At 42.8% G+C, this 25,343-nt stretch overlaps 1 protein-coding gene across 1 annotated transcript in view; it reads left to right on the top strand.

Moving 5' to 3' along the window:
- The window catches only part of cblb (Cbl proto-oncogene B, E3 ubiquitin protein ligase), a 137,943-nt gene extending 118,258 nt beyond the window's left edge, over window positions 1-19,685 (top strand). Inside the window, exons 14-17 of the mRNA XM_078409000.1 lie at window positions 3,189-3,323; window positions 13,061-13,201; window positions 14,902-15,024; window positions 15,842-19,685. Of these exons, the coding sequence (XP_078265126.1) occupies window positions 3,189-3,323; window positions 13,061-13,201; window positions 14,902-15,024; window positions 15,842-16,122 (680 nt within the window). The 3' untranslated portion in view covers window positions 16,123-19,685. The remainder of the gene's footprint in view (window positions 1-3,188; window positions 3,324-13,060; window positions 13,202-14,901; window positions 15,025-15,841) is intronic.
- Window positions 19,686-25,343: the final 5,658 nt, after the last annotated feature.

Raw genomic sequence — 25,343 nt, 5'->3', positions numbered from 1 at the left:
CGCAAATATCAACCTTGCATAAAACCGGGATACACTTACAAAGAAATACATATATTGCATGTTACACATTTCTTCTTTCTGCGAATTCCAAGCTTTCCAAATAGTGATGTGGTCGATCTCGCTATGAAACCTCTACAATCCACCTCTACTGGCCGTATTCTTGCTCTCCAACCTCGCTGCTCAACTTCTGCTGCCAACATCTACATATCTAAACTTTTTCCTTTCATTAACCTCATCCACTAATTTATCCCAAGTGCCTATTGAATTCATGTGCTCTCCTCCTCTCAATTGCTGCAGCTATGCACTTCAAGACCTGGTTATGCCGCCAAGTATACGGACCCTGAGAAAGACCAGCCCTGCATCCTGACAAAATATGCCTCTACGTTGCCACCTCTGGTCCCTACCTACCCATTGTTTGAGGTTCTGCGGTGATGGCAGCATATCATAAATAGCCCTTATAAGGAAATTTGCATAACCCGCCTCAATGCTCCACAGGTCCCTCCAGCTAAACTTCTTTTCTACACTATCCAGTTCATCCATGGTCCCTGCTTAACCTGACCTACTGCCCTTATACATCTCACTGCTTCCTCCTGATGATGTACCTCTACAACCAATTCCCTCTTCTCTGTTGGACCTGCCTTACTCCACACTGGTTTCCCTGTGCTGAGCCCTAGGCCTCCTTTCCCTTGCTGCACTCTACCAACAATGTCTGTATGCCTCGGAGCTGCTTGTGCTTCTACTGCCCGTTTTTGAGTTCCACTTCCTCTAGTTACACGGCACCAGATTACTAACTAAGGTCCCTGATAATTGCAACTCTAACCTCAACCTTAGCGCTTAGGTTAAACTCTTCTGTTAGGTTGGACAATGGTAAATGGAGAATATCTTTCCCAGAAAAAGCCACATTACTAAGACACTGGAACTCCTAACCATTTTCTAATATATGAACTAACCAATCTCTCTACACTAGAACTTGGCCCCTCATATACTGTCAATGGCCACATCAATCAAGGGAATAGCCCAAACTGCAAACACCACAACTTCAACTTGCCCGGAAGCCCTGACTTCTCTATCCTTTCTAACCCGTCAGTAACATCTTTTCTGAATCTGTTCAGTGTCGTCGAACTTCCTGTTATACCACCTATTCAAACTTTTACCTGGCTTCTCCATTATAGACAGGGTTTCTCCATCTACATAAAACCTTTTCGCTACTTTCCTCTTGGCAAAGAAATACTCCGTGACTGACTCGGCTTAATCTTCAATCTCGACCATTTAAGATTATCATTTATCTTCTCTAATAACCTTCTTGTAGAAGCTCCTGTTCTGGTCACCAAGGTCACATCATCCACATATTGGAGGAAGGCGCAGCCGCCCTGCCATCTCTCCCTGCCGACAACCCACCGTGATGCTCTAATCACGAACTCCATTGCCATTGTAAAAACTAACGGGAAAATAGTCCACCCTGCCATAATGCCCATCTCTAGTCTCTGCCATGCTGTCGTGAAGGCTACCAAACTAAAACACATTCGGATATCTTGGAAATATGCTTTCACTAAATTTACTATCGATCCTGGAACTCTAAAGAAATTAAAAGCACTCCACCTTGGACTATGTGGTACAGAGCCAAACGCAATTGCCAGGTCCAAAAACACAGCATGCAAATCTCTTCTCTCGAGCTTGGCTGTCTGAATCTGGTGCCATATTACATTAATGTGTTCTAAGCAACCTGGAAAACCCGGGATTCCTGCTTTCTGCACTGTGGTATCTATTAACCTGTTCCTTTCTAAATAACTTGCTAACCTCTCTGCTAAAGAAAATCTTGCTTTCTACATTTAGGAGACATATAGGCCAAAACTGTGTTAACTCTGAAGGCTTCACTCGACTGACTTCTCAAGAAGTACTGCTCAGTGCGATTTCCCTGTACTCCCTCTATACAAGCCCATCTTCCTTCCCTGATGTATAAAAGATGTAAAGATCGTTATAAAATAATTGTCAAGTGTTTAATAGTCTAACGTAACTGCAACAGAACAATGAAATTCTTACTTGCTGTAGCTGAACAGGCCTATTCATGTAAAAACATAAATATATAATGCTCAATGACACAATAAATCAATAACCATAATACTGGGTAATCATAATAGTGCAAAAACTGAAGTCTGCAGTGGGCCCAAACTCACATTCCACAGAAGATCCCAGTTGCTGAGGTTAGTGTTGTGCAGCATTCAAGAGTCTAATGGTTGCTGGGAAGAAGCTGTTCTTGGTCACGTTGCTTCTACTGTGCAGCAACATACGATTCCCATCAGATGTATCAAAGTATTACAACATGAATAAATCACCGCACCCCTGCCGTCCATTGAGATTTCTGTGCTCCCGTGTATCTGGTGCTCACCTCTCTGCTATTAGTAGCTGAGTCTTCACTAACGTAGCCCTTTCTCTGCAAGTCTTTTTTTCTCCTCCCCTGGATCACAAATTAAAGATGACTTCTGTGACTGGGCACTTGGTCGCCAGTCCTGACATTGTCGCTTGTTTGCTAATACTCTTGTGAAACCACCGGGACACATGGCATCAACGCCAAGTGGGTGATGTGGTGTCATTCCACAATTCATTGTTTAACCAAGGTTTGTGGCAATAGAACAGGTTCCATTCCTGTTAACTTCACAGGTTTGTTGCTACTTACTAGAGGGCATAGCTTTAAAGTGGGAGGGGCAAATTTAAAGGAGATGTGCAGGGCATGTTTTTTTCACAGACAGGGTGGTGGGGGCTTGAAACACACTGCCAGGGGTGGTGGTTGAGGCAAATATGATAGTGGGATTTAAGAGCCTTTTGAATAGGCACATGGATATAGAGGGAATGGAGAGATATTGATGATGTGCAGGCTGATAAGAGTTGGTCTTGGCATCATGTTTGGAACAGACGTTGTGGGCCGAAGGGCCTGTTGTACTGTACTGTTCTATGTTCAGTCTAAATAAGTGGAAACATTTCTCATTTTAGTTCCCACATCCAAGAACTGATTCTCATTAAACAGGACTTTCTCTGATCCTGACCTAAAGGAAAGTTACTTTCTGTCCAGTCTAATGCAGAGACGAATGAACATGTGTACAGAGAGAGAAACCGTCTTGTAATGGCCTGTGCACTGAAATATGAACATTGAAGTTGTATAAATGAGGTGAATGTATTTCTGCCATTCCCAGACGATATCTTTGAGATGCCAGTGGTTCCAGCTCCCTTACCACCAGCACGGCTCCCAGCAAGAGACAACCAGAAACTGAGTTGTTCCTCTCTGAACAGAACACCTTCTGATTACGACCTTCTGGTCCCTCCACCAGGTACTGCATTTAGATTGTGTTTCACAGATAAAGTTTTATAATAAAAAACTTTAAAACTTAAAAAAAAATCTTAAATAAGGAATTGCAAAGGCTGGTTTATATGGGAAAAAAAGACAAGTGCTGGAGTAACTCTGGGTCGGGCAGCATCCCTGGAGAACATGGATAAGTGTAGTTTCGGGTCACAACCCTTCTTCTGACACCACATTGTAAAGAAGGGTCCGGACCCAAAGCATCACCTATCCATGTTCTCCAGAGTTGCTACCTGACCCGCTGAGTTACTCCAGCACTTTATCCATTCTATATAATAAAAAGCGTACTTGTTCAGAGATGTACATATGTAAAATGATTTGTCTTTGAAGCTATTATTTGCATAAATAGGTAATATTTAATCCTTTCATTTTGTATAATTCATGAAGATCCTTGTTCTCTTCTTGTTAAATATTTCCTCTGTCGGGGATAGTGCCTTTGATAGTGTTCGTCCCTCACTACCTCCAGGCCACCTTCTGTAAGTGTCCTCTTCCACATGTGGCTCAGGCAGCAGATACCAACGTCAGTTATCATTTTTGCTGAATGAATCTTTTATTCACCAAACGTTTACTAAACATAACTGAACCTACTTCCTATTCTGCTGAAGCATTTTCATCATGATTTTACCTTGGATTTTGACATGTTCTCCAGAGATGCTGCCTCACATGCCGAGTTATTCCAGCCCTTTGTGTCTTTGGTTTAACTTGGCTTAATCCTTTATCTATATTTCATGCTTTCTCCCTCTCTGGAACAGTAGGACACATTTCCTTTTGAATGTGCCTGTAAGATCAGAGTAACAGTGCTGCAGATTGCAATCTTGGTTGGATTATATGGATATTCCATTTAAATTTGAGTTTTTATATTTTGGTGCTTTACCAGTACAAAATGCTTCTATTAAAGATAAGTATATTTTCCAGATCTTAAGTGCTGCCAGCAGGAAAGCTATTACTAGGAAGTGGTTGAAACCTGGAAAACCTAATGTGGATGACTGGATTAACATTATATATGATATTTTTATAATGGAAAGGATAACTTTTGCTTTAAGATTGCAACAGGGAATATTTTTGAAAAGGTGGGGAAAATGGATGTTGTACATCATGCCCGTACGGCCATCATTCGTTTAAAGCGGATCTTTGTATCCTACTTCCGTGTCCTATCTCATTTTCCTTGATTTCATACCGCTCCAGAAGTAGTGATGAAATATTATAGAGGTATACCCCAAATGTTGGTTTTAGTTGTTTTTGTTTTTGTGTGTAGTTAAGTTTTGGATATGATCAAATGTCCAGTAAGTCATTACCCATCCTTGTAGTGCTTCCAATACCTGTGGTATGCTTTATTTTGGGATATGCAGTATTTGTTAACTAAGGAGGGTTTAAGGTGAATGAGAATGTGTATCATTGCGGAATGTATGGAACTGGAAAATCAAAATAAAAATAGAATTATAAAAAAAAAAAAGAATGTGCCTGTAAGATCAGAGTAACAGTGCTGCAGATTGCAATCTTGGTTGGATTGCTCGAGATTTAATGCTTTAAATCTCCTTCTCCCACCTTGGAGGAAATGGTTCGGGATTCATGGACTCTCTTGCATTGAACCATCCGTGTTTGAGGCTGCATCACTTTGGGTGGACTGTCTGGGATCCAGTCAGTGCTTGTTGCTATGTGTGGCAGCATGGAGGTGTTGGGAAGTGTTACTCACAACCAGGAGATTGCTGCAGAACCTTGCAGACAGCTGCTGTAAATATGTGAGCTTTTTTAAAATTAATTGAAGGAATAACTTTTAAACATAGAGATACTGTTTGGGTTTCAGGATCAATCGCAAACTTGGGTTTCAATAGCTGGAGTTTATTGAATAGTTTTTACAATGTACTTTCATATCATATCATCATATCATATATATACAGCCGGAAACAGGCCCTTTCGGCCCTCCAAGTCCGTGCCGCCCAGCGATCCCCGCACATTAACACTATCCTACACCCACTAGGGACAATTTTTACATTTACCCAGCCAATTAAGGGACAGCTTCATGACTAGTGATCAGCTTCTGCACCTCTAGAGTCGTTTCTCCCCGTGCTTTGGCATCACAGTTATCACGGATTCATTTCCAGGTTGAATTCATCCTCGTACCATCAATGTTTTCAGTAGTCGTGTGTGGCCATTTTGTGTGACTCTCATTCCTGATTCTCTGTTAACCGGGTGTTAATGCCAATGATTGCACATGTCCACCAGTGGCCCACCCAACGCCAAGCAGAAAACAAACCTTGTGACAGCGTTCTGGAACATCAAGGGAGACCCCTTCCTTCGTGGAAGATTTTAAACTATTCTTTTGGGAATTAGATCACTGATCACTGTGCTCATCACTAAAAGTGCAAAGAACATAAATGCTTTTGATTTGTAAATCAACTATGTAAAAGTGAGCAAAGATTTGAGATTTGCCATGGCGAGATGAAAACAAAGCTGGGAAGTCTCAGCATGTCAGGCAGCACCTGTGAAAGCTGAAACTGCTCAGTTTCAAATTAAAAATCTTTATCAGACCCTTCATCAATTCTGATTTTCGAAACTGAACTCACTTTCTCTTTCCACAGATGTTGCCCGGTATGTCGAGAATTAACTGCATTTTGTGATTCGTTCAGATTTCCAGCATCTTCATTTCTAGTCATAGAAACATAGAAAATAGGTGCAGGAGTAGGCCATTCGGCCCTTCGAGCCAGCATCGCCATTCAATATGATCATGGCTGATCATCCAAAATTAATACCCCGTTCCGGCTTCTTCCCCATATCCCTTGATTCCCTTAGCCCAAAGAGCTAAATCTAACTCTCTTGAACATATCCAGTGAATTGGTCTCCACTCCCTTCTGTGGCAGAGAATCCCACAGATTCACAACTCTGGGTGAAAAGTTTTTTCCTCATCTCAGTCCAAAATGGCTTACCCATTATTCTTAAACTGTGACCTCTGGTCCTGGACTCCCCAAACATCGGGAACATTTTTCCTGCATCTACCCTGTCCAATCCTCTAAGAATTTGATATGATTCTCTAAGATACCCTCTTGTCCTTCTAAATTCCAGTGAATACAAGCCCAGTCGACCCATTCTTTCATTGTACGTCTGTCCCGCCATCCCGAGAATTAACCGGGTGAACACATGCTGCACTTCCTCAATAGCAATAATGTCCTTCCTCAAATTAGGAGACCAAAATTGCGCACACTACTCCAGGTGCGGTCTCACCAGAGCCCTGTACAACTGCAGTAGGACCTCCTTGCTCTTAAACTCAAATCCCCTCACAATGAAGGCCAACATACCATTGGCTTGCTTCATTGCCTGCTGTACCTGCATGCTTACTTTCAGTGACTGATAAACAAGCACACAAGGGTCTCGTTAGACCTTCCCATCTAATCTGACACCATTCAGATAACAATCTGCCTTCCTGTTCTTGCGACCAAAGTGGATAACCTCACGTTTATCCACATTATTCTGCATGCTTCTGCCTACTTGCCCAACCTATCCATATCGCAAGGAAACAGGCCTTTCAGCCCAATTTGCCCATTCCGATCAAGATGCCCCATCTACACTAGTCCCACCTGCCTATATTTGGCCCATATCCATTTAAATGTTTCCTATCCACGTACCTCGATAAATATCTTTTAAATATGTATGACTTTTTAACAACAATTCTGTTTAGAGCCCCAGAAATAATTAACTTGAACAGTATCTTTATAACCTACTGAGTACATTTTAGTTTTCTTGGCGTATTTAGTTTAACAGGATGCTTGTGCTAATTATAAGATTATGTGTCTTTGTAGGATCTATGAAACCCGCGACAGAAAGCAAAGAACAAACGACATTTCGCTGAGCCAGCCACCTTGTGTCATGTTTATTCTGGAAGCCCCTTTTACCAACATTCTCACCAATCATAACCAGTGTGCAGATGAGGCCAATTAGTGCATCTGACCTTAAAGTTGTTATTGAGCTCTTATGGCTAGACCTTCTCGTGTGGCTGCTGGCAAGTCACCAGCGGTGACAGGCTGTATGCAAAACCAACGTGGGCGTGAAGTCGCCACAACTCCCCCCCTCAGCCTCTGAGTCATACAAGGTGGCAGCTGCCTGGCTTTGTCCTGCCCCGCCCGGTCTGGCGGTTTGATTTTACGGCCTGATCTTGTTTGGTACTGCAGTGTGGGAAGTCTTTGATGGGAAGTGTTGTGGTCTTGCGATTTCACCGGTTTGGTGGGTGAGGTATTCGGTTGGTTCTCGACGTATGTTGACTTTAACCGGTCGACGGATACGGTGTCAGTTTTTCCGTCCAGATAGACAAAACTTTTGGGTTGGCATTGGATGACTTGGTAAGGGCCATCGTATGCTTGCTGAAGAGGTCGGTGGACGGCGTCGTGTCGGACCAAAACGTGTGCAGCGTTGGAGGTCATCAGGCACGTAGACCATTGCAGGTGTTCGCCTTGTCGGTGTTGGCCTGAGTAGCTGCATTGTTCGCCGTAATCGATCGATATACCTGCTTGGATCATAGGATCTGTCTGGTGATTGGTTCGCCAAATTCGTCGGGCAGCTTCCGAGTTGTGCCATAAACCATTTCCGCCGACAAACATCTTGGGTCTGCTTTCACCGCCGTACAAATGCCAAGCAGAACCAGAGGCAACCGTTCACTCCAGTGCAATGCGTCTCCTCCGGCTGCCAAGAGCGGCTTTCAACTGCCGATGGAACCGTTCAATCAGGCCGTTCGCTTGTGGATGTTACGCAGTCGTTCGGATCTGGTTCGTACTCTAGGTCGGTTAGTGTTTGAAACTCGAATTGCAGTCCTCGGTTTGTTGTGATCGTACTTGGAACCCCAAACGCTGAAATCCATCGGTCAACAAAAGCGCGGGCTATTGTTTCCGCTGAAATATTGATGACTGGGATAGCATCTTGCCTGGTCTTCACAAGTGAGCAGATGCAGTGCATTCAGAAAGTATTCAGACCCCTTCACTTTTTCCACATTTTGTTACTTTACAGCCTTATTTTAAAATGGATTAAATTCTTTTTTTTTTATATCATCAATCCACACACAATACCCCATAATAAAAAAGTGAAAACAGGTGTTTAGAAATTTTTGCTAAGTAATTAAAAAGAAATAACTGAAATATCGCATTTACATAAGTATTCAGACCCTTTACTCAGTACTTTGAGGAACATTTGTCAGCGATTACAGCCTCAAGTCTTCTTGGGTATGACGCTACAAGCTTGGTACACCTGTATTCGGGTAATTTCTCCCATTGTTCCCTGCAGTTCCTTTCGAGCTCTCAGGTTGGATGGGGAGCGTCGATGCACAGCTATTTTCAGATCCCTCCAGACATGTTCGATTGGGTTAAAGTCCGGGCTCTGGCTGGACCACTCAAGGACATTCACAGACTTGTCACGAAGCCGCTCCTGCGTTGTCTTGGCTTAGGGTCATTGTCCTGTTGGGAGGTGAACCTCCGCCCCAGTCTGAGGTCCAGAATCTGAGGTCTGGAGCAGGTTTTCATCAAGGATCTCTCTGTATATGCTGTTCATCTTTCCCTCGATCCTGAGTTCCTGCTGCTGAAAAACATCCCCACAGCATGATGCTGCCACCACCATGCTTCACCAGAGGTATGGTATTGGCCAGGTGATGAGCATTGCCTGGTTTCCTCCAGACATGACGCTTGGCATTTGGGCCAAAGAGTTCAATCTTGGTTTCATCAGACCAGAGAATCTTGTTTCTCATGGTCTGAGAGTCCTTTAGGTGCCTTTTGGCAAACTCCAAGTGGGCTGTCATGTGCCTTTTACTGAGGAGTGGCTTCTGTCTAGGCTTGTACTCGCTGGAATTTAGAAGACTGAGGGGGGATCTTATAGAAACATATAAAATTCTTAAGGGGTTGGAGAGGCTAGATGCGGGAAGTTTGTTCCCGATGTTGGGGGAGTCCAGAACCAGGGGTCACAGCTTAAGGATAAGGGGGAAGTCTTTTAGGACCGAGATGAGAAAACATTTCTTCACACAGAGAGTGGTGAGTCTGTGGAATTCTCTGCCACAGAAGGTAGTTGAGGCCAGTTCATTGGCTATATTTAAGAGGGAGTTAGATGTGGCCCTTTTTGCTAAAGGGATCAGGGGGTATGGAGAGAAGGCAGGTACAGGATACTGAGCTGGATGATCAGCCATGATCATATTGAATGGCGGTGCAGGCTCGAAGGGCCGAATGGCCTACTCCTGCACCTATTTTCTATGTTTCTATGTTTCTATGTCTGGCCACTCTACCATAAAGGCCTGATTGATGGAGTGCTCCAGATATAGTTGTCCTCTGGAAGGTTCTCCCATCTTCACAGAAGAACTCTGGAGCTCTGTCAGAGTGACCACCGGATTCTTGGTCACCTCCCTGACCAAGGCCCTTCTCCCTCGATTGTTTAGTTTGGCCGGGCAGCCAGCTCTATGAAGAGTCCTGGTGGTTCCATTTAAGAATGATGGAGACCACTGTGCTCTTCGGGACCTGCAATGCTGCAGAAATTGTTTTACCCCCATCCCCAGATCTGTGTCTCGACACAATCCCTGTCTCGGAGAATTCTTTCATCTTCATGGCTTAGTTTTTGCTCTGACATGCACAGTCAACTGTGGCCCTGATAGACAGGTGTGTGCCTTTCCAAATCATGTCCAATCAATTTAATTTACCACTGGTGGACTCCAATCAAGTTGTAGAAACATCTCGAGGATAATCAATGGAAACAGGATGAACCTAAGCTCAATTTTGAGTGTCATAGCAAAGGGTATGAATACTTATGTAAATGTGATAGTACAGTTATTTATTTTTAATTACTTTGCAAAAATTACTAAACACCTGTTTTCGATTTTCATTCTGGGGTATTGTGTGTAGATTGATGATTAAAAAAAAAAGAATTCAATCCATTTTAAAATAAGGCTGTAACATAACAAAATGTAGAAAAAGTGAAGGGGTCTGAATACTTTCTGAATGCACTGTATATACAGTGCCCATGCCTTCTTGCCCGGATGTGATATGTTGTGCAGTGCGCTGAAAACTTCTCAACGCATCGTCCTCGGCACAAACGACATTGGTTTGCCAGTAGAAGTGTCACTGATGATGGTTTCTCTCGTGTCACCGATAGGTACATCTTCCAACTTTAGGGCTGTAGGTGTCCGGTGGTAATGGATAAGATCGGGATCAATATGCTGCGCGCGAGCCATGGCATAAAAATCGATGTGTGGCCGCATTCAGAGCATCCACCTCCAGTCTTGATAGTGTCAGCAACCAGATTTGCTTTTCCTTGAATGTGCCTGATGTCACTGGAGAATTGCAGAACAAAGTCCAAGTGGCGGATTTCCCGCGGTGAATAGCTCCCCGCACTTGTACGAGTAGCGTATGTGAGCGGTTGGTGATCCGTATAAATAGTGAAGGGATGGCTTTCCAACAGATGGCGGAAATGCTTGATGGCGAGGTACATACCCAAAAGTTCTCGCCCGAATACACTGTACCTCATCTGAGTGAATGATAATTTTACCGAAAAGAATACCAGAGGCTCCCACCTGTCGTTGACTCGCTGCTGCACAACGGCTCCCACGGCGTTGACAGAGGCATCAGTGGTGAGTGAAAATAAGGCATTGGGCCTCTGATGGACCAGCATAGTTGTGTCAGCGAGAGTCCTCTTAGCAACGTTGAAGGCTTGAACTGCATCTTGGGCAAACACAACGGTTTCTTTGAAGACGATTTGTCCGAAACTTTGAGTAAGTTGGTCGAGGGTAATAGGGAACCTGCGTCGTTCGGTAGAAAGCGGCAATAGAAATTTATCATCCCCAAAAATCATCATCATTAGTTTAACGAATCTGGCACTGGGTAGTTTTGGATTTCCTGCACCTTTACTTCACTGGGCAGGATGCCGTTCTCCATCACGCGACGCCCAAGGAAAGTGAGTTTTGTGAGCGCCAAACACACATTTGTTCGTGTTTATGCCAATACCATATTCGTCGAGACGTCGGAACAGTAATCCGAGGTGTTGTGTTCGTCTTCGCTGGAGCTCGCTACCAATGTCGTCGATGTATGCTTAGACAAAATCGCAGCCGGAGAATATGTGGTCCATGAAACGCTGGAATGATTTAAAATTTATTTAAATTTATAAATTAATAATAGGGCCCCTGCACCTGAGTGGGCATGTAGCGGAGAAACGTCTGTTTCCAGACATCGCCGTCAATCTTTTCGTCTCCCACCTGCCTGTGCCATCTTTGCAGCATTTGTGATGGCCTCCTATTGCCGAGATTATCATCTCCCAGCAGCTCCGAAATGCGGGCTTGCTTCGAGGGCTGCGTTCGCTCCAAGATAGCGGATTTAAGCGCATCGTATGGCGTCATTTCTTCTGGATTAAGGAGCACGTCCTCCACTTCCCATGCGATCTGCTCTGGAAGACGAGCTGCTAGGAACCCGAATTTTGTCTGTAGGCTCGTGACCTTGAGGGAGTGAAATCGAGCTTCTACTATAGAAAACCACGCTCTGGCGGTGGTTGTAAAAAGAGTTGGGACGTCGAGTTTTACTTCGTCGACTGTCACCGTGTCACTTTTTTCGTCATACATTTCGTGAGTAAGTGGAAGGTTGCGTGTAGCAATAGGGTCACCAGTTGTAGGATCAACTGAATCCCACGACGGAAAGCAAAGAACAAACGACACTTAGCTGAGCCATACACCTTGTGTCACGTTTATTCCGGAAGCCCCTTTTACCTACATTCTCACCACAGTGTGCAGATTAGGCCAATTAGTGGATCTGACCTTGGAGTTGTTATTGAGCTCTTGTGGCTGGACCTTCTCATATGGCTGCTGGCAACTCGCCAGCAGTAACAGGCTGTATGCAAAACCAAACGTGGGCGTGAAGGCGCCACAGCTTGCTATTATTGACTGAAGCGGATGTAGCAACGTAATTCTCTAGGACACTTTTCCATTATTCATGTACATTCAGATTAACTGTGTTATCCGAGCCACTGCTTGGATCAATGCACATGTGCTGAATAAACAAAAATAATTGAAAGACAATAGAGGGGAAAAAGGTTAATAACATGATAATTACATTTAATTTAATTCAAACGATATTCTGATGTGAAATTTTTTTTGAACCGTTTGAAGTCATTTTGTGTTTCCTTGTGTGGCGCTCTTGGTGGAGCTGCTGCCTCACAGCGCCAGAGACCAGAGTTCCATCCTGACCTCGGGTACTGTCTGTGTGGAGTTTGCATGGCCTCCCTGTGACCACATAGGTTCCCTCCGGGTGCTCTGGTTTCCTCCCACAGCCCAAAGATGTGCACGGTTGTAGTTTAATTGGTCTCTGTAAATTGCCCCCTAGTGTGTATGGTGTGGTTGAAATGGTGGAATAACACAGAGCTGCAGTGAAGGGGCTGTTAGCATGCTGTATCTTTAAACCAAACTAAACAGCAAAGTAACGCTGAGCCCTGCTCTTGACTCTGTCGTTATCAGAGCTGTCATTGTTGTCTCTGATAATTGCAAGCATCCAATTCACTCGTGGCTTGTCAAAGCAATATTGAACAGTTGTGGAGACCTATCATGTTGCTTGTTATCTGCAGTTTTATTCAGAAATAGATTGATGCAAATTGCTGATCATGAGGCCATTATTGGTTTTAAAAAGTAATTTTTAATAACAATAATCCTTTTGATCTGTTTATGTAGATGCGTTCTCTCCGTTTTTGACTGTAATTTTTTATTTTTGCCAGTGAATGACAGTGCATTTGACAACCCACCTCCATCGCTGCCACCCCCACCTCCTGTGCGGGCCAGCCTCCCAGATGTGCCCAGGTCCTCTGGCTCAGGCAGCCGACCCACATCTGGACACGACTCCTTCCACTTCAGCGCAGGTAATCAGCTTCCTTTGTGGGACCTTCTAACTACACTGAGACAGTTCCTGGCATGTCCTTGGCTTCGCGACACACTTTATATTGCCATTGCTATTATTTGGGGTTGGATTCTTGACATTGGAGAGAGTTTTGTGGTTCATTTCTCTTTAAATGTTCATTAAAATCGAACCCCTGTGAGATGTTGCAGTGGGAATAATTGGAAAAGTCATGGCGTTCCCATTTTAAAGATATGTTGTCCTTCATTTATTTAAATGTTTCCACTGTAAACACCTTCAACAAAGATGGAAGCTAGTTATATGAAACCTGTATCGATCAAACTACATCTCACTCGTAGCATGATCAGTCAGCTAAGAAAGTAATGTAGCATAATAAACTTAATCAGACAGTTTCTATTATAAATGTGGTGTTATTTTTATTATTAGCGTGAAGATGTAATATGTTTAGTATATGCAGGTGTTTCTAAGTCATTCCATATGTTTGGTAAATTATTTATTTTGCTTGACTGGCTTTCCTATCGATGTTGTCCACCCCAGCTTTGCAGGTAATCCTTCAATAATCTACTTTCAGTGTATTGAAGTTTAGACAAAATCCCCAATAATGTTCACAGCCTCATTACTGGAAGTAAAGTGGAGTGCAGTGTATTAGTTTGGAGCATCAATATAAATGTTCAGAGCTTTATCTCCTTGGCTGCAGTCTGTAAAACTGCTTTGGTTGAAATGTTTAGAATAGGCTCCACGATATTGATTTTTAGTCAACTGTACTACAAATCAAAAATTTGAAGGTTGATGTGCCTTGCAAATTATATAAACAATTAATAATAATATAAGCCAGCCTCCATTTTTATTGAATCAATGGATTATATATTAACTTTCACAGACTTGCTAATCTTTTCCATAATTTTGTTGTAACTTGAAAGTCGGCAAAAGATGGTTGTTGTAGTGTTGTGGAAGGGTGCACTTCATGGAACACCTGGGCAGTCATGATATTTCATTGTTCAGGCCTGCAACACAAGTCCTTGTCAGTTTGCATTTCACTTGTGTGGCATTGAAAAGGTACTGTTTTCATTCAGGTGTTGTCAAAGAAACATTAAAGACAACTAGTCCGAGACATTTCTGGATATGATCACACCTGTAAACCACCGAGAAGGCCACAACTATCAGAAGCTGTATCTCCTTTCCACCTCCTCTCATGTCTCACGACACGGTTGCCATGCTTGGGTATGGGGTACCCAGAGAGGGAGAGGTACACACACCACCTCGACACACTCCCAAGTTTGTTTATTTCTTTGTAATCAAGTGGGATGTCAATGGTGTGCTGTGATCTACTAAAACCTAGCCAAGGTGTCATCCCTAGAGCAGAACTCTACTTTTGTACATTGAGGTGCTGAGGTTAGGAAAGTGATAAAGGAGTTGGTTACTTGTGTGAATTTCCTGTAGGTCCATCAATTTCCTGTTTAACTCCGTGTGCTATTTTTTACTGTAGGCTAGTTGGAACTCTAAACCCAAATAAGGAAGGTAGTTCTGCTGATGACACCATCGGGAACAGCCGGGAGCCGTAGCCCACTTGTTTATTGCTCCCTCTTTGCACACAGAGCAACTTGTGATGACTGATATATTTTTCATGAAGCATAATCATTTGAGGCACGTGTTAAAGCACTGAGAGGAAGGTTGTAACGTTGTCTTTAATAATTTTCCATCAAGGGGACTCTGTCTTTGACTCTGCGACTGTTCCTGTACCTGCCCCTCCCGCCAGGAGGACACTCGAAGAAAATCAGAAATCTAACATAATGTCGCAAGACTACGACCAGCTCCCACCTACGATGGGTAAGAAGGGAAACTAAACCAAATGTTAGTGGTTAATGAAAGCAAATCGTAACGTCTCATCCTGAATTTTAGTTTCAATGTTTGGATTGAGTACTTTGACTGTTATCTGCAGCCACCGCAGAAGCCCAACATTGGGAAGGTCCTTGTGAGAATGTATATGGAAAAGGTGAACAGATGGGCTAGTCCATGTGGTTCCTCTCCATGAATGGAGAGATGTGGTGCGTGGAGGACTAAAGAGCCTTTTTATGGTTGAATAAAAGGGTTGAATAAGTTGTGAATGGAAAAAAATGTGGCTTAGTAAGAGATGAGGTGAACAGTAAGTTTAAAAAACCCTTGTATTTGTTAAGTATTATAATTAGTTGATATCACAAAATGCTGGAGTAACTCAGCAGGTCAGGCAGCATCTTGGAGAGAAGGAATGGGTGACGTTTCAGGTCGAGACCCTTCTTCAGACTGAAGAAGGGTCTCGACCCAAAATGTCACCCATTCCTTCTATCCAAGATGCTGCCTGACCTGCTGAGTTACTCCAGCATTTTGTGATACCTTCGATTTGTAACAGCATCTGCAGTTATTTTCCTACATAATTAATTGATAGGTAGACACCGATTTTATTTAAGACTGGTTTGTAGAAGTAATAGACACAGTGACACAAACTAAACCCTGTAAATTTGGTCCTGACTGTTATGCATAAATGCTGGATAATTCATGAATAAAACTGAGCACCAAACCAAATACCGTTGGCGGGGGAGTTGTGTGACAGTTTTTGCTTATGTTTGTGTTACTGGACCTCAGTATCCATTCTCCGTTTCTATTCCAGACACTTCACAAGCTCCAGCCAGACCACCCAAACCACTGCCTCGGAGAACTGCCCCTGACGGTTACCAAAAGAAAAATCACCTTCAGGAACCAGCCGCTCTGCAAAGCAGCCAAGCTGGAGAAAATGTGGATGCAAAGATTGCAAAACTCATGGGTGAAGGCTACTCCTTTGAGGATGTAAAGCGAGCCCTTTTGATAGCTAACAACAAAGTAGAGATGGCACGAAATATTTTAAGAGAATTTGCCTGCTATCCTCCTATTTCTCCGCGTCTCAATCCGTAGCAGTGAGCTGTGTGTGGGTGCAAATCCCAGAGGATAGGCTTCTGAGTTTCTGAGGAGCACGGAGTTCTAAAGAGACGGTTAACAAACAGAACAATTGAGAAGCAGCTGTCTAGAGTCTACCTCTGCGGGTTTCCTGGGAAGGTTTAAAAGATAGTGATACCGATGTATTTTTGTTAGCCATAATGTTAAGATTCAGGGTTCAACTGAGAAGAGAGTTTACTGTTTCACTCCTGTGAATTGCTTGAGATCTCTGCTGCTTACCATTATCAAAAGAGTTTTACCAATCATCTGAACTTTCTTGTTGGAGTGGGATTTACAGCCTTGTTGGCGGAAGTACTTATTGTATCTGGAATCTGGGAACCAGGCATTTCTGCTTCAGCATTCCTTTTTTTGTCATCTGCACTGATGGGGACATACTACCGCCTGACCTTTTCCTTCCTCCAGCCCCTTGTTCCATCTAAAACACAGACTAAATCAAGAGGCTTTAATTTACTGCATTACAGTCTATCCAGCAGGTGCAAAAAGCATGTGGCCTTCACTACTGAGTCTTTTCTGAGATAAAGTGAAATTTCTTTATTAAAAAAACTAATTTCTGAATGTAGAGTACATATATTTGAATATGTATTGCCAGTTGAGGTAATTTTTGACAGTAACCGTTGCAATTTTCCCTTGTGCACAGCCGTTACTGCATATACTATATCTTGTTTCCCTTATGAGGTAGCCAATTCACCTGTATTCTGATAGAACAAAATTTATTTTGAGGTTTCTGGTTAATGCAACAAAAAATGGTGACCTATTTTTGTGAATTGTGACATAATTAATGGAATCAATTTCAAAGTAAAAATTTGTCTTTTTATATTTTTAAATCATTTATAATATTGGATATAGAAAAGCAAAAGCATCAGAGGCAATGCACAAGATCTGCAGACACTGGGAGCGCCCAGCTGAATGTAACACTCTGCCTGCATTCAGTTTTGTGGAACTGTGGAGTGGATGCAGGGTCTTGACTTTGCTGCTTTTGTTTGTCCCCGGTGGGAGGAATGCACTTGTCTTCTTTCTTGGCATCACCACAATCTTGTTGGGGAAGTATTTGAGTGCGGTCATTTTTCCAAGTCTTGTATCACTGTAATTAGAATTGATAATGGAGAACTATTCAGATTAAAGAAAGGAATACACCTTGCACAGCTGAAATGATCAGTGACCACCTTAGTTTAAGAGCTGTTTACGTCTTGCACCCAATAACGGATAATGGAAGATCTTGTTCCTGTTGATGTCTTTCTCCAGGTTACCGCGGTGAAGGCAATGATAAATAACCGTCACCCTGCCTCATCATTTCTACTCTATCTTGGGGCCAAATCTTTGCTATTGTAAATAAACGACGACCCTTCTGTAAGTTCAAGTCCATGAACATTGCAGGTGATTGCTTTTGATTTAATGGTTGTCCTCGAGAGCCATTGAAACTTTTTGTCAACTTCTCCTGAATAGGAGCTGTCCAATTTTAAGATGCCTTGATGTAAACTCGCTTGGAGATTAGCTGGAAAGATTAATACTTCCTGTGGAGATATTTGAGGTTATTGTACGAGTGCATTTGTCCTAAATCGTAGCTTCTCTATAACTACAGTGGCTCGATCTCAGTGCCGTCAGTGGGATATCGTGGCCACTGACCTCAAATTATGTCATGGAGTAATAATGCCCCCTACTGGAATACTAACAATATTATTGATAGTAATCTTCAACAAAAGAACCCGTCATGAGGGAATAATGCACTGTGTTTGTATTTTAAATGTATTTATGGATCCAGTAGTGCATCTGACTCTTCATAACTTCCCCTGTGTTCAATGCAGGGGAAGTAGTTTTGATTATGGTGAATTGTGTAGGTTGGACAAGTCACTTTAGTCACCCACTATAGATCTCCAATGGGGATTTATTTCCATTTGATCTTGAAGTTGTATAAAATCATCCAAGGTGGATCCCAGAGACCTTGGCCTATCAAAGCCCTGCCTGTCACTGGGGGACGGATTGTATGTTTGCCCTCCCTCAGCACATCCTCGTAATTCTTGCCAATGTAGTGGTGAATTGCTGCTTTTCATTAAAAGTTACTTCATGGTAAGTCATTCAAATATATATTTTTAATATGCGCATCAGCAATAGTATCAGCATTATATTAAGTTGTATTTAAAACTATTTTCTGACACAAAAGCAGATAATTTATAATGGTCATGGATGGCATCAAAGTACTGCCCTGGACATCTGTTGAGCTGAAGACTTTTAGTGGTTACTTGAAGCTTACCATTTGAATCTAAAGTAAAGCTGTCAGCAATACCGAGGAGATTAATTTTTTAATCAAGTTCAGAGTAATCAACTTGCCTGAATGATTTACCTTGCTTAAATAAATGTGAATCACGTACTTTGCCAGGCACATCCATCAGAGATTTCTGATATTCAGGTTTTTGTTCATTCTCAACTTGAAGGCTTTCCCCTTTGCACTGGTCAGCTTGTTGGTTTCCTTATTTACTTTCCTTACCCCTTTTAAGTGTAAACGTTTGCAGCTAAATAGCTATGATTTGCTTTAATGGCAAAATAAGAGGTTTCACTTTCGAAGCACGGGACGCAAGAGTTGTAAAACACAAAGTGCCGGAGGAACTGTGGGTCAGGCAGCATCCATTTCCCTCCACAGATGCTGCTTGACCTGCTGAGTTCTTCCAGCACTTTGTGTTTTGCTCCATGTTCCAGCATCTGCAGTTCCTTGGTCTCACTAGACCTGTATGTTGTTGACAGACTGGATTTTCCACACAAGCCTGAATCGTATAATATTCTGGATGTCTTTTCCGTACCTTAATTTTGATTTGGTCTTTGGAGGGAATCTTGTGTATCCCCTAAAGTAGATGCATTCTGTGACTAACGTGCAGTCCTAGTTGTGGTGGGTTGCAGGCACCAGCTGGTCTGCAGAGGAAATATGTTTGTGTCACAAGCCTGGAGAATGATGACAATTGTACCTTGGCCCTCTGTACAGGACCACAGTTGGTTCACTTCGGTCGAACGTGCTCAAAGTGTAAACACTTTTTGAATGGTGAAAGTCTTCAGCAGAACATGTGTTAGAAAGAAAGAACTCTTTCAAAGTAGACACACCTTGAGATTTCGCAGTGGGGTCTTGACCCGAAACGTCACCCATTCCTTCTCTCCAGAGATGCTGCCTGTCCCGCTGAGTTACTTCAGTGTCAACCTTCAGTGGAACATATTGTGGTGTGGCTATATCAAAACTGATCTGTGCTCATGGACTGAAGGGACGTTCCTGCTCTCCCTGAAATGATGCAGTGCGCTACCCAGTATTGCCTCCAGGTGGAAGCTTCTTCATTCTGCTCGAGTTCAGTGAAAGTCACCAGCCACCTTTTCTCTGAACACTGGGACTTGTTAAAGTGACAGTAGTTTCTTAGATTTATTTTCATTTTAACTCAATGTTCTGTTGGAAAGAATGCCTTTCTATTTGTCTAATGTGGCAAATTAGTGTGTGCAATTAATTTATATTTTATTCAACATCCTTTATCTTTTTCAATTTTAAGTATTCAGCAATCTTTTAAATACTTTATCTGTTCTTGTAAAATATTTTATAAAATAAGTATTAACAAATAAATTGTGTCCATTTTTTATTTGTAACATGATTATTGCCTCTGTATTGAAGCATTCTTATTTCTATTTGGTTGTGAACACAGATATATTGTGATATTTTTCTCATAACACACAGAATACTGGATCCGTCCTCCCATTTTGAGCTTCTAAGAAAATCCTCTGTGCACCCATTAACAGGATTACTAACTTACAATGAGTTGCCTAACGGAAATTCCATTTTCAGGATGCAAAATTTTCTGTCAGTTGTTTGAGGTTGAAACCCCCCCAATAATTTTCTGCTATTTTCCCCATGAAAGCTTTTCCAATCAAGAACAAAATAAATCTGCTATGCATGCCTGTGGATGTGTGCCTCATTGCCACCTTCCTTCACAAGTGTTTTATGCCTGGATTCCTTTACTTTCTGAAGATCAGTGGAGCTGCCTTCAATTTACTGTGCACTGGATGCTGCACATCTCTGCGGTAGTGAATCACTGCACCTGGGCCATGCCTCAATTGGAGGTCTCTTGGTTCCAGACACTTCAGTCAGAGAAACCCTGCATCTCCCCACTCGGAAATGTGTAAGCGTGTAAGAATGCTCGAGGTTAATCCATGACATGCCCTGATTTTTCACCTGTGTATCGTCCTACTACCTAGGAGTCGACCTCGTGCTGCGATGCTCCGATGTGAACGCGTCGTGGAGCTTTGAGAGATCTACCTGCTGGCATCCTTTTCAACGTGGGTCGATGGATGTACTGTTGCTGGCTGTTGTCAGATGTTGACATTCTGTGGTTTGTGTGCAAGGACACCAGGGCACTCTGAGCATCATGCCTTCCAATCCATCCCCTGGTTAAAAATACTTGCTCATTTTTATAAGTGATAGGAGCAGAATTAGGCTTTTCGACCCATTAAGTTTACTGCCATTTTTGCCTAATGAGCTGGATGATCTTATTTGTCACGTTATATGCCATCTTCCATTCACCCGGCTGGCTCTTCCCTTCATAGTGCACACCACCACCACCCAGCTTTTCACCAGAGGTAGCCCAACATGTTGCACATCATCCTCATCCAGATCACGGATTGCTGGACTTTGAACAGCCGAGCCCCAGTACTGATCACCGTACACTCCACTATTCAGTCTCCCAACCCAACCCTGACCCATCTATGTCCACTCTTTGTGTTCATGAACCAATCCTCAGTCCATGCCAATATCCGCAATGTTTGCATTCTTAATTTTGTTGTCCTTTGCTTGACCTATGACCCTTTGATTCTTGATTAGTATGGGTGTCAGGAGATATGGGGCGAAGGCTGGAGAATGGGGTTAAGAGGGAAAGATAGATTAGTCATGATTGAATGGCGGAATAGACGATGGGCCGAATGGCCTAATTCTGCTCCTATGTCTTATGAACGTATGAACCATCTTGTGGCAATGCATTCCACAGATTCAGCGCCCTCTGTCTAAAGAAATTACTCCTCACCTCCATTACGCCTCCTTTTATACTGAGGCTGTGCTCTCTAATTCTGGACGCTCCAACTACTGGAAACATCTTTTCAACATCCACTCTATCCACAGGTTTCAATGAGATTCCCCCTCACCCTTCTAAACTCCAGCAAGTACCGGCCCAGTGCCTTCAAACGCTCATCATATGTTAACCCAATCATCCCCAGGATCATTCTTGTAAACCTTTGGACCCTCTCCCACGCCAGCACAGCCCTCCTCGGATATGGAGCCCAATACAGCTCACAATACTCCAAATGTGGTCTGATCAGCGGCTTATAAAGCCTCAGCAATACATCCCTGCTGTGACTGAACCAAATCAGTTTCAATGACGTGAACAATGTATGGATGGGTTAATTAAAATAATTTGGCCTGTGTTATTCCACAATGATACAAATAACAAGTCTAATATGAGTTTTGTCCATCAGGCAGATAATTTTCTTCATTATTTAACTGTCTGTTACCTTGGCCATATCTTATTATTAAAACCAGTTGGAAAGGATAACAATAAGTAGAAAATATTGAATAATATTTAACATAACTTCCCTTCAAATGTTGGTTTTAAGCTTCCTTCACATTGACAGGTTGCTCAAGAAGACTTCCATTCTCTGACCCTCATCCTAGCCAATGCAACACCTGTTCCCCACGAGAGTACAACTCCGGGGTTGTGCTTGCACCATCCAGTTTCTTACTACTGCCTGGTTGCTGCTTCCATTGTACACAGATGAGCCAAAACATTATGACCACTGACAGGTGAAGTGAATAACATTGATTATCTTGTTATAATGGCACCTGTCAAGGGGTGGGATATATTAGACAGCAAGTGAACAGTCAGTTCTTAAAGTTGATGTGTTGAATGCAGGAGAAATGGGCAGGAGTAAAGACCTGAGCGACTATGACAAGGGCCAAATTGTTATGGCCAGACGACTGGGTCAGAGCATCTCTGAAACGGCAAGGCTTGTGGGGTGCTCCCGGTCAGCAGTGGTGAGTACATACCGACAGTGGTCCGAGGAGGGACAAACCACAAACTGGCGACAGGGTGTTGGGCGCCCAAGGCTCATCAATGCGTGAAGGCAACGAAGGCTATTCCGTTTGGTCCGAACCGACAGAAGGTCTACTGTGGCACAAGTCACAGAAAATGTTAATGGTGGTCTCGGGAGGAATGTGTCACAATACACAGTGCATTGCACCCTGCTGTGTATGGGGCTGCACACGGAGTACCAACAGCATATTAGGCAGGTGGTCATAATGTTTTGGCTCATCGGGTCATAATGTTTTGTGCAGTAACTCAAATTTCACTGTACCTAAATTGGTACATGTAACAATAAACTGACCGTGAAACTTTGTAGATGTAATGTCTACATTCTACTTTACCCTTAATGCCATTAGAAGTATTTTTGATCATTTCTTAAAACAAGTGCTTACTGCTCCTTTCCTCTGAAGTGCTTGAGGCTTGTTCCCATGTTATAAATTCCTTGCGAAGTTTACAGGGCATTGTACACTGAGGTGAGATGCAGAGAATTTTGGCAATTAGTTTTGGTGAGTTTTATTAAAACTTCACCACCATTCATTGTCTAGCAGATTTTTAACACTGTTGCTGTCAGTACAAGGTTTTGCATTCTAATGTAATGATTTACTTTTTGTGGGATTCAGTGTGAAACAGCAGAATCAGGTAAAGAGAGTAGGTTTAGATATTGTGATTAACTTTCAGTTGTGTGGCTGCTAAAGTTGCAATATTCTGTTTTTGGGCTTAAACATTTTCAAACTTGGTCGTATTGACTGGAAGTGTGCGGAAAAATATTGAATAATTGTGGCACAACTTCCTAGAATAAAGTGAGAGCAAAATGTTTTGATATTGAAATTTCAGGATAAATGTTAGTGATTGTGTAATATTGCATTGCTTGAAGAGTGAAATTTTAGTGATGTAATATTAGCAAACATGAAATTTAAACTGGAATTAATGTACATGGAATGTTGGCCTTCATAACAAGAGGAGTTGAGTATAGGAGCAAAGAGGTCCTTCTGCAGTTGTACAGGGCCCTAGTGAGACCGCACCTGGAGTACTGTGTGCAGTTTTGGTCTCCAAATTTGAGGAAGGATATTCTTGCCATTGAGGGCGTGCAGCGTAGGTTTACTAGGTTAATTCCCGGAATGGCGGGACTGTCATATGTTGAAAGAATGGAGCGACTAGGTTTGTATACACTGGAATTTAGAAGGATGAGAGGGGATCTTATCGAAACGTATAAGATTATTAAGGGGTTGGACATGTTAAAGGCAGGAAACATGTTCCCAATGTTGGGGGAGTCCAGAACCAGGGGCCACAGTTTAAGAATAAGGGGTAGGCCATTTAGAACAGAGATGAGGAAAAACTTTTTTAGTCAGAGAGTTGTGAATCTGTGGAATTCTCTGCCTCAGAGGGCAGTGGATACATTCTGAAATTCTCTGAATACATTCAAGAGAGAGCTAGATAGAGCTCTTAAGGATAGCGGAGTCAGGGGGTATGGGGAGAAAGCAGGAACGGGGTACTGATTGAGAATGATCAGCCATGATCACATTGAATGGCGGTGCTGGCTCGAAGGGCCGAATGGCCTACTCCTGCACCTATTGTCTATTGTCTACATATTGGTTGTTATGAATTGGTTGATGTGAGATTGTAATTGTAGAACTTGACACGACAGGTACTCGTGTGATTTGGTCTGCCCGTACTAGCCTCATCCCAGACCCCAGGCCTCAGCCCCACCCCTGCACAGTACAGGAGTGAACATGCCGTCTTTACCCCACACATCTCCTTTAAACATCCCCCACTCACCTTAAAGCTTTTCTTTCTCGTCTTTGTCATTTGCACCTTGGGGAAAAAAACGTCCTAACTGTCTATCCTATCCATGCCTCTCATAATTTTGTGTACTTGTATGAGGTCTTCCCGCATCCTCCTCTGTTCCAGAGAAAGCAATCCAAGTTTGATTCGAGTGAAGGTTGATAAATCCCCAGGGCCTGATGGTCTACATCCTAGGGTACTCAATGAGGTGGCTCTAGAAATCGTGGACGCATTGGTGATCATTTTCCAATGTTCTTTAGATACTGGATCAGTTCCTGTGGATTGGAGGGTAGCTAATGTTATCCCACTTTTTAAGAACGGAGGGAGAAAAGCAGGGAATTATAGACCAGTTAGCCTGACATCTGTGGTGGGGAAGATGCTGGAGTCAATTATTAAAGATGTAATAGCGGCGCATTTAGATAGCAGTAACAGGATCGGTAAGTCAGCATGGATTTACGAAAGGGAAATCTTGCTTGACTAATCTTCTGGAATTTTTTGAGGATGTAACAAATAAAATGGATAAGGTAGAGCCAGTGGATTAGTATACCGGACTTTTAGAAAGGCTAAGGTCCCACACAGGAGATTAGTGGGCAAAGTTAGAGCTCATGGTATTGGGGGTCAGGTATTGACATGGATAGAAAATTGGTTGGCAGACAGGAAACAATGAGTAGGAATTAACCGGTCTCTTTCAGAATGGCAGGTAGTGACTAATGGAGTGCCACAAGGCTTGTTGCTGGGACCGCAGGTATTTATAATATATATATATATTAATGATTTAGATGAAGGAATTAAAAGTAACAGCAAATTTGCAGATGACACATAGCTGGGTGGCAGTGTGAACTGTGAAGCGAATGCTATGAGGATGCAGGGTGACTTCGACAGGTTGGGTGAGTGGGCAGATGCATGGCAGCTGCAGTATAATGTGGATAAATGTGCTGTTATCCACTTTGGTGGTCAGAACAAGTAGGAAGATTATTATCTATGGTGTCAGATTTGGAAAAGGGGAAGTGCAACGAGACCTGGGTGTCCTTGAACATCAAGCCAAGTCAAGTCAATTTTATTTGTCACATACACATACACGATGTGCAGTGAAATGAAAGTGGCAATGCCTGCGGATTGTGCACAAAAAAGAATTAGTTACAGCATATAAATAAAGTTAATAAGTTACTATAGTGTAGACAAAAATTTAGTCTCTGGGGTTATAAAAGTTGACAGTCCTGATGGCCTGTGGGAAGAAACTCCGTCTCATCCTCTCCGTTTTCACAGCGTGACAGCGGAGGTGTTTGCCTGATCGTAGCATCTGGA

The sequence above is a fragment of the Rhinoraja longicauda genome, chromosome 12 (genome assembly GCF_053455715.1).
Source record: "Rhinoraja longicauda isolate Sanriku21f chromosome 12, sRhiLon1.1, whole genome shotgun sequence".
Taxonomy (NCBI): domain Eukaryota; kingdom Metazoa; phylum Chordata; class Chondrichthyes; order Rajiformes; family Arhynchobatidae; genus Rhinoraja; species Rhinoraja longicauda.
Note: the sequence above shows the minus strand (reverse complement) of the source record. Positions and strands in the feature narration are given on the sequence as shown.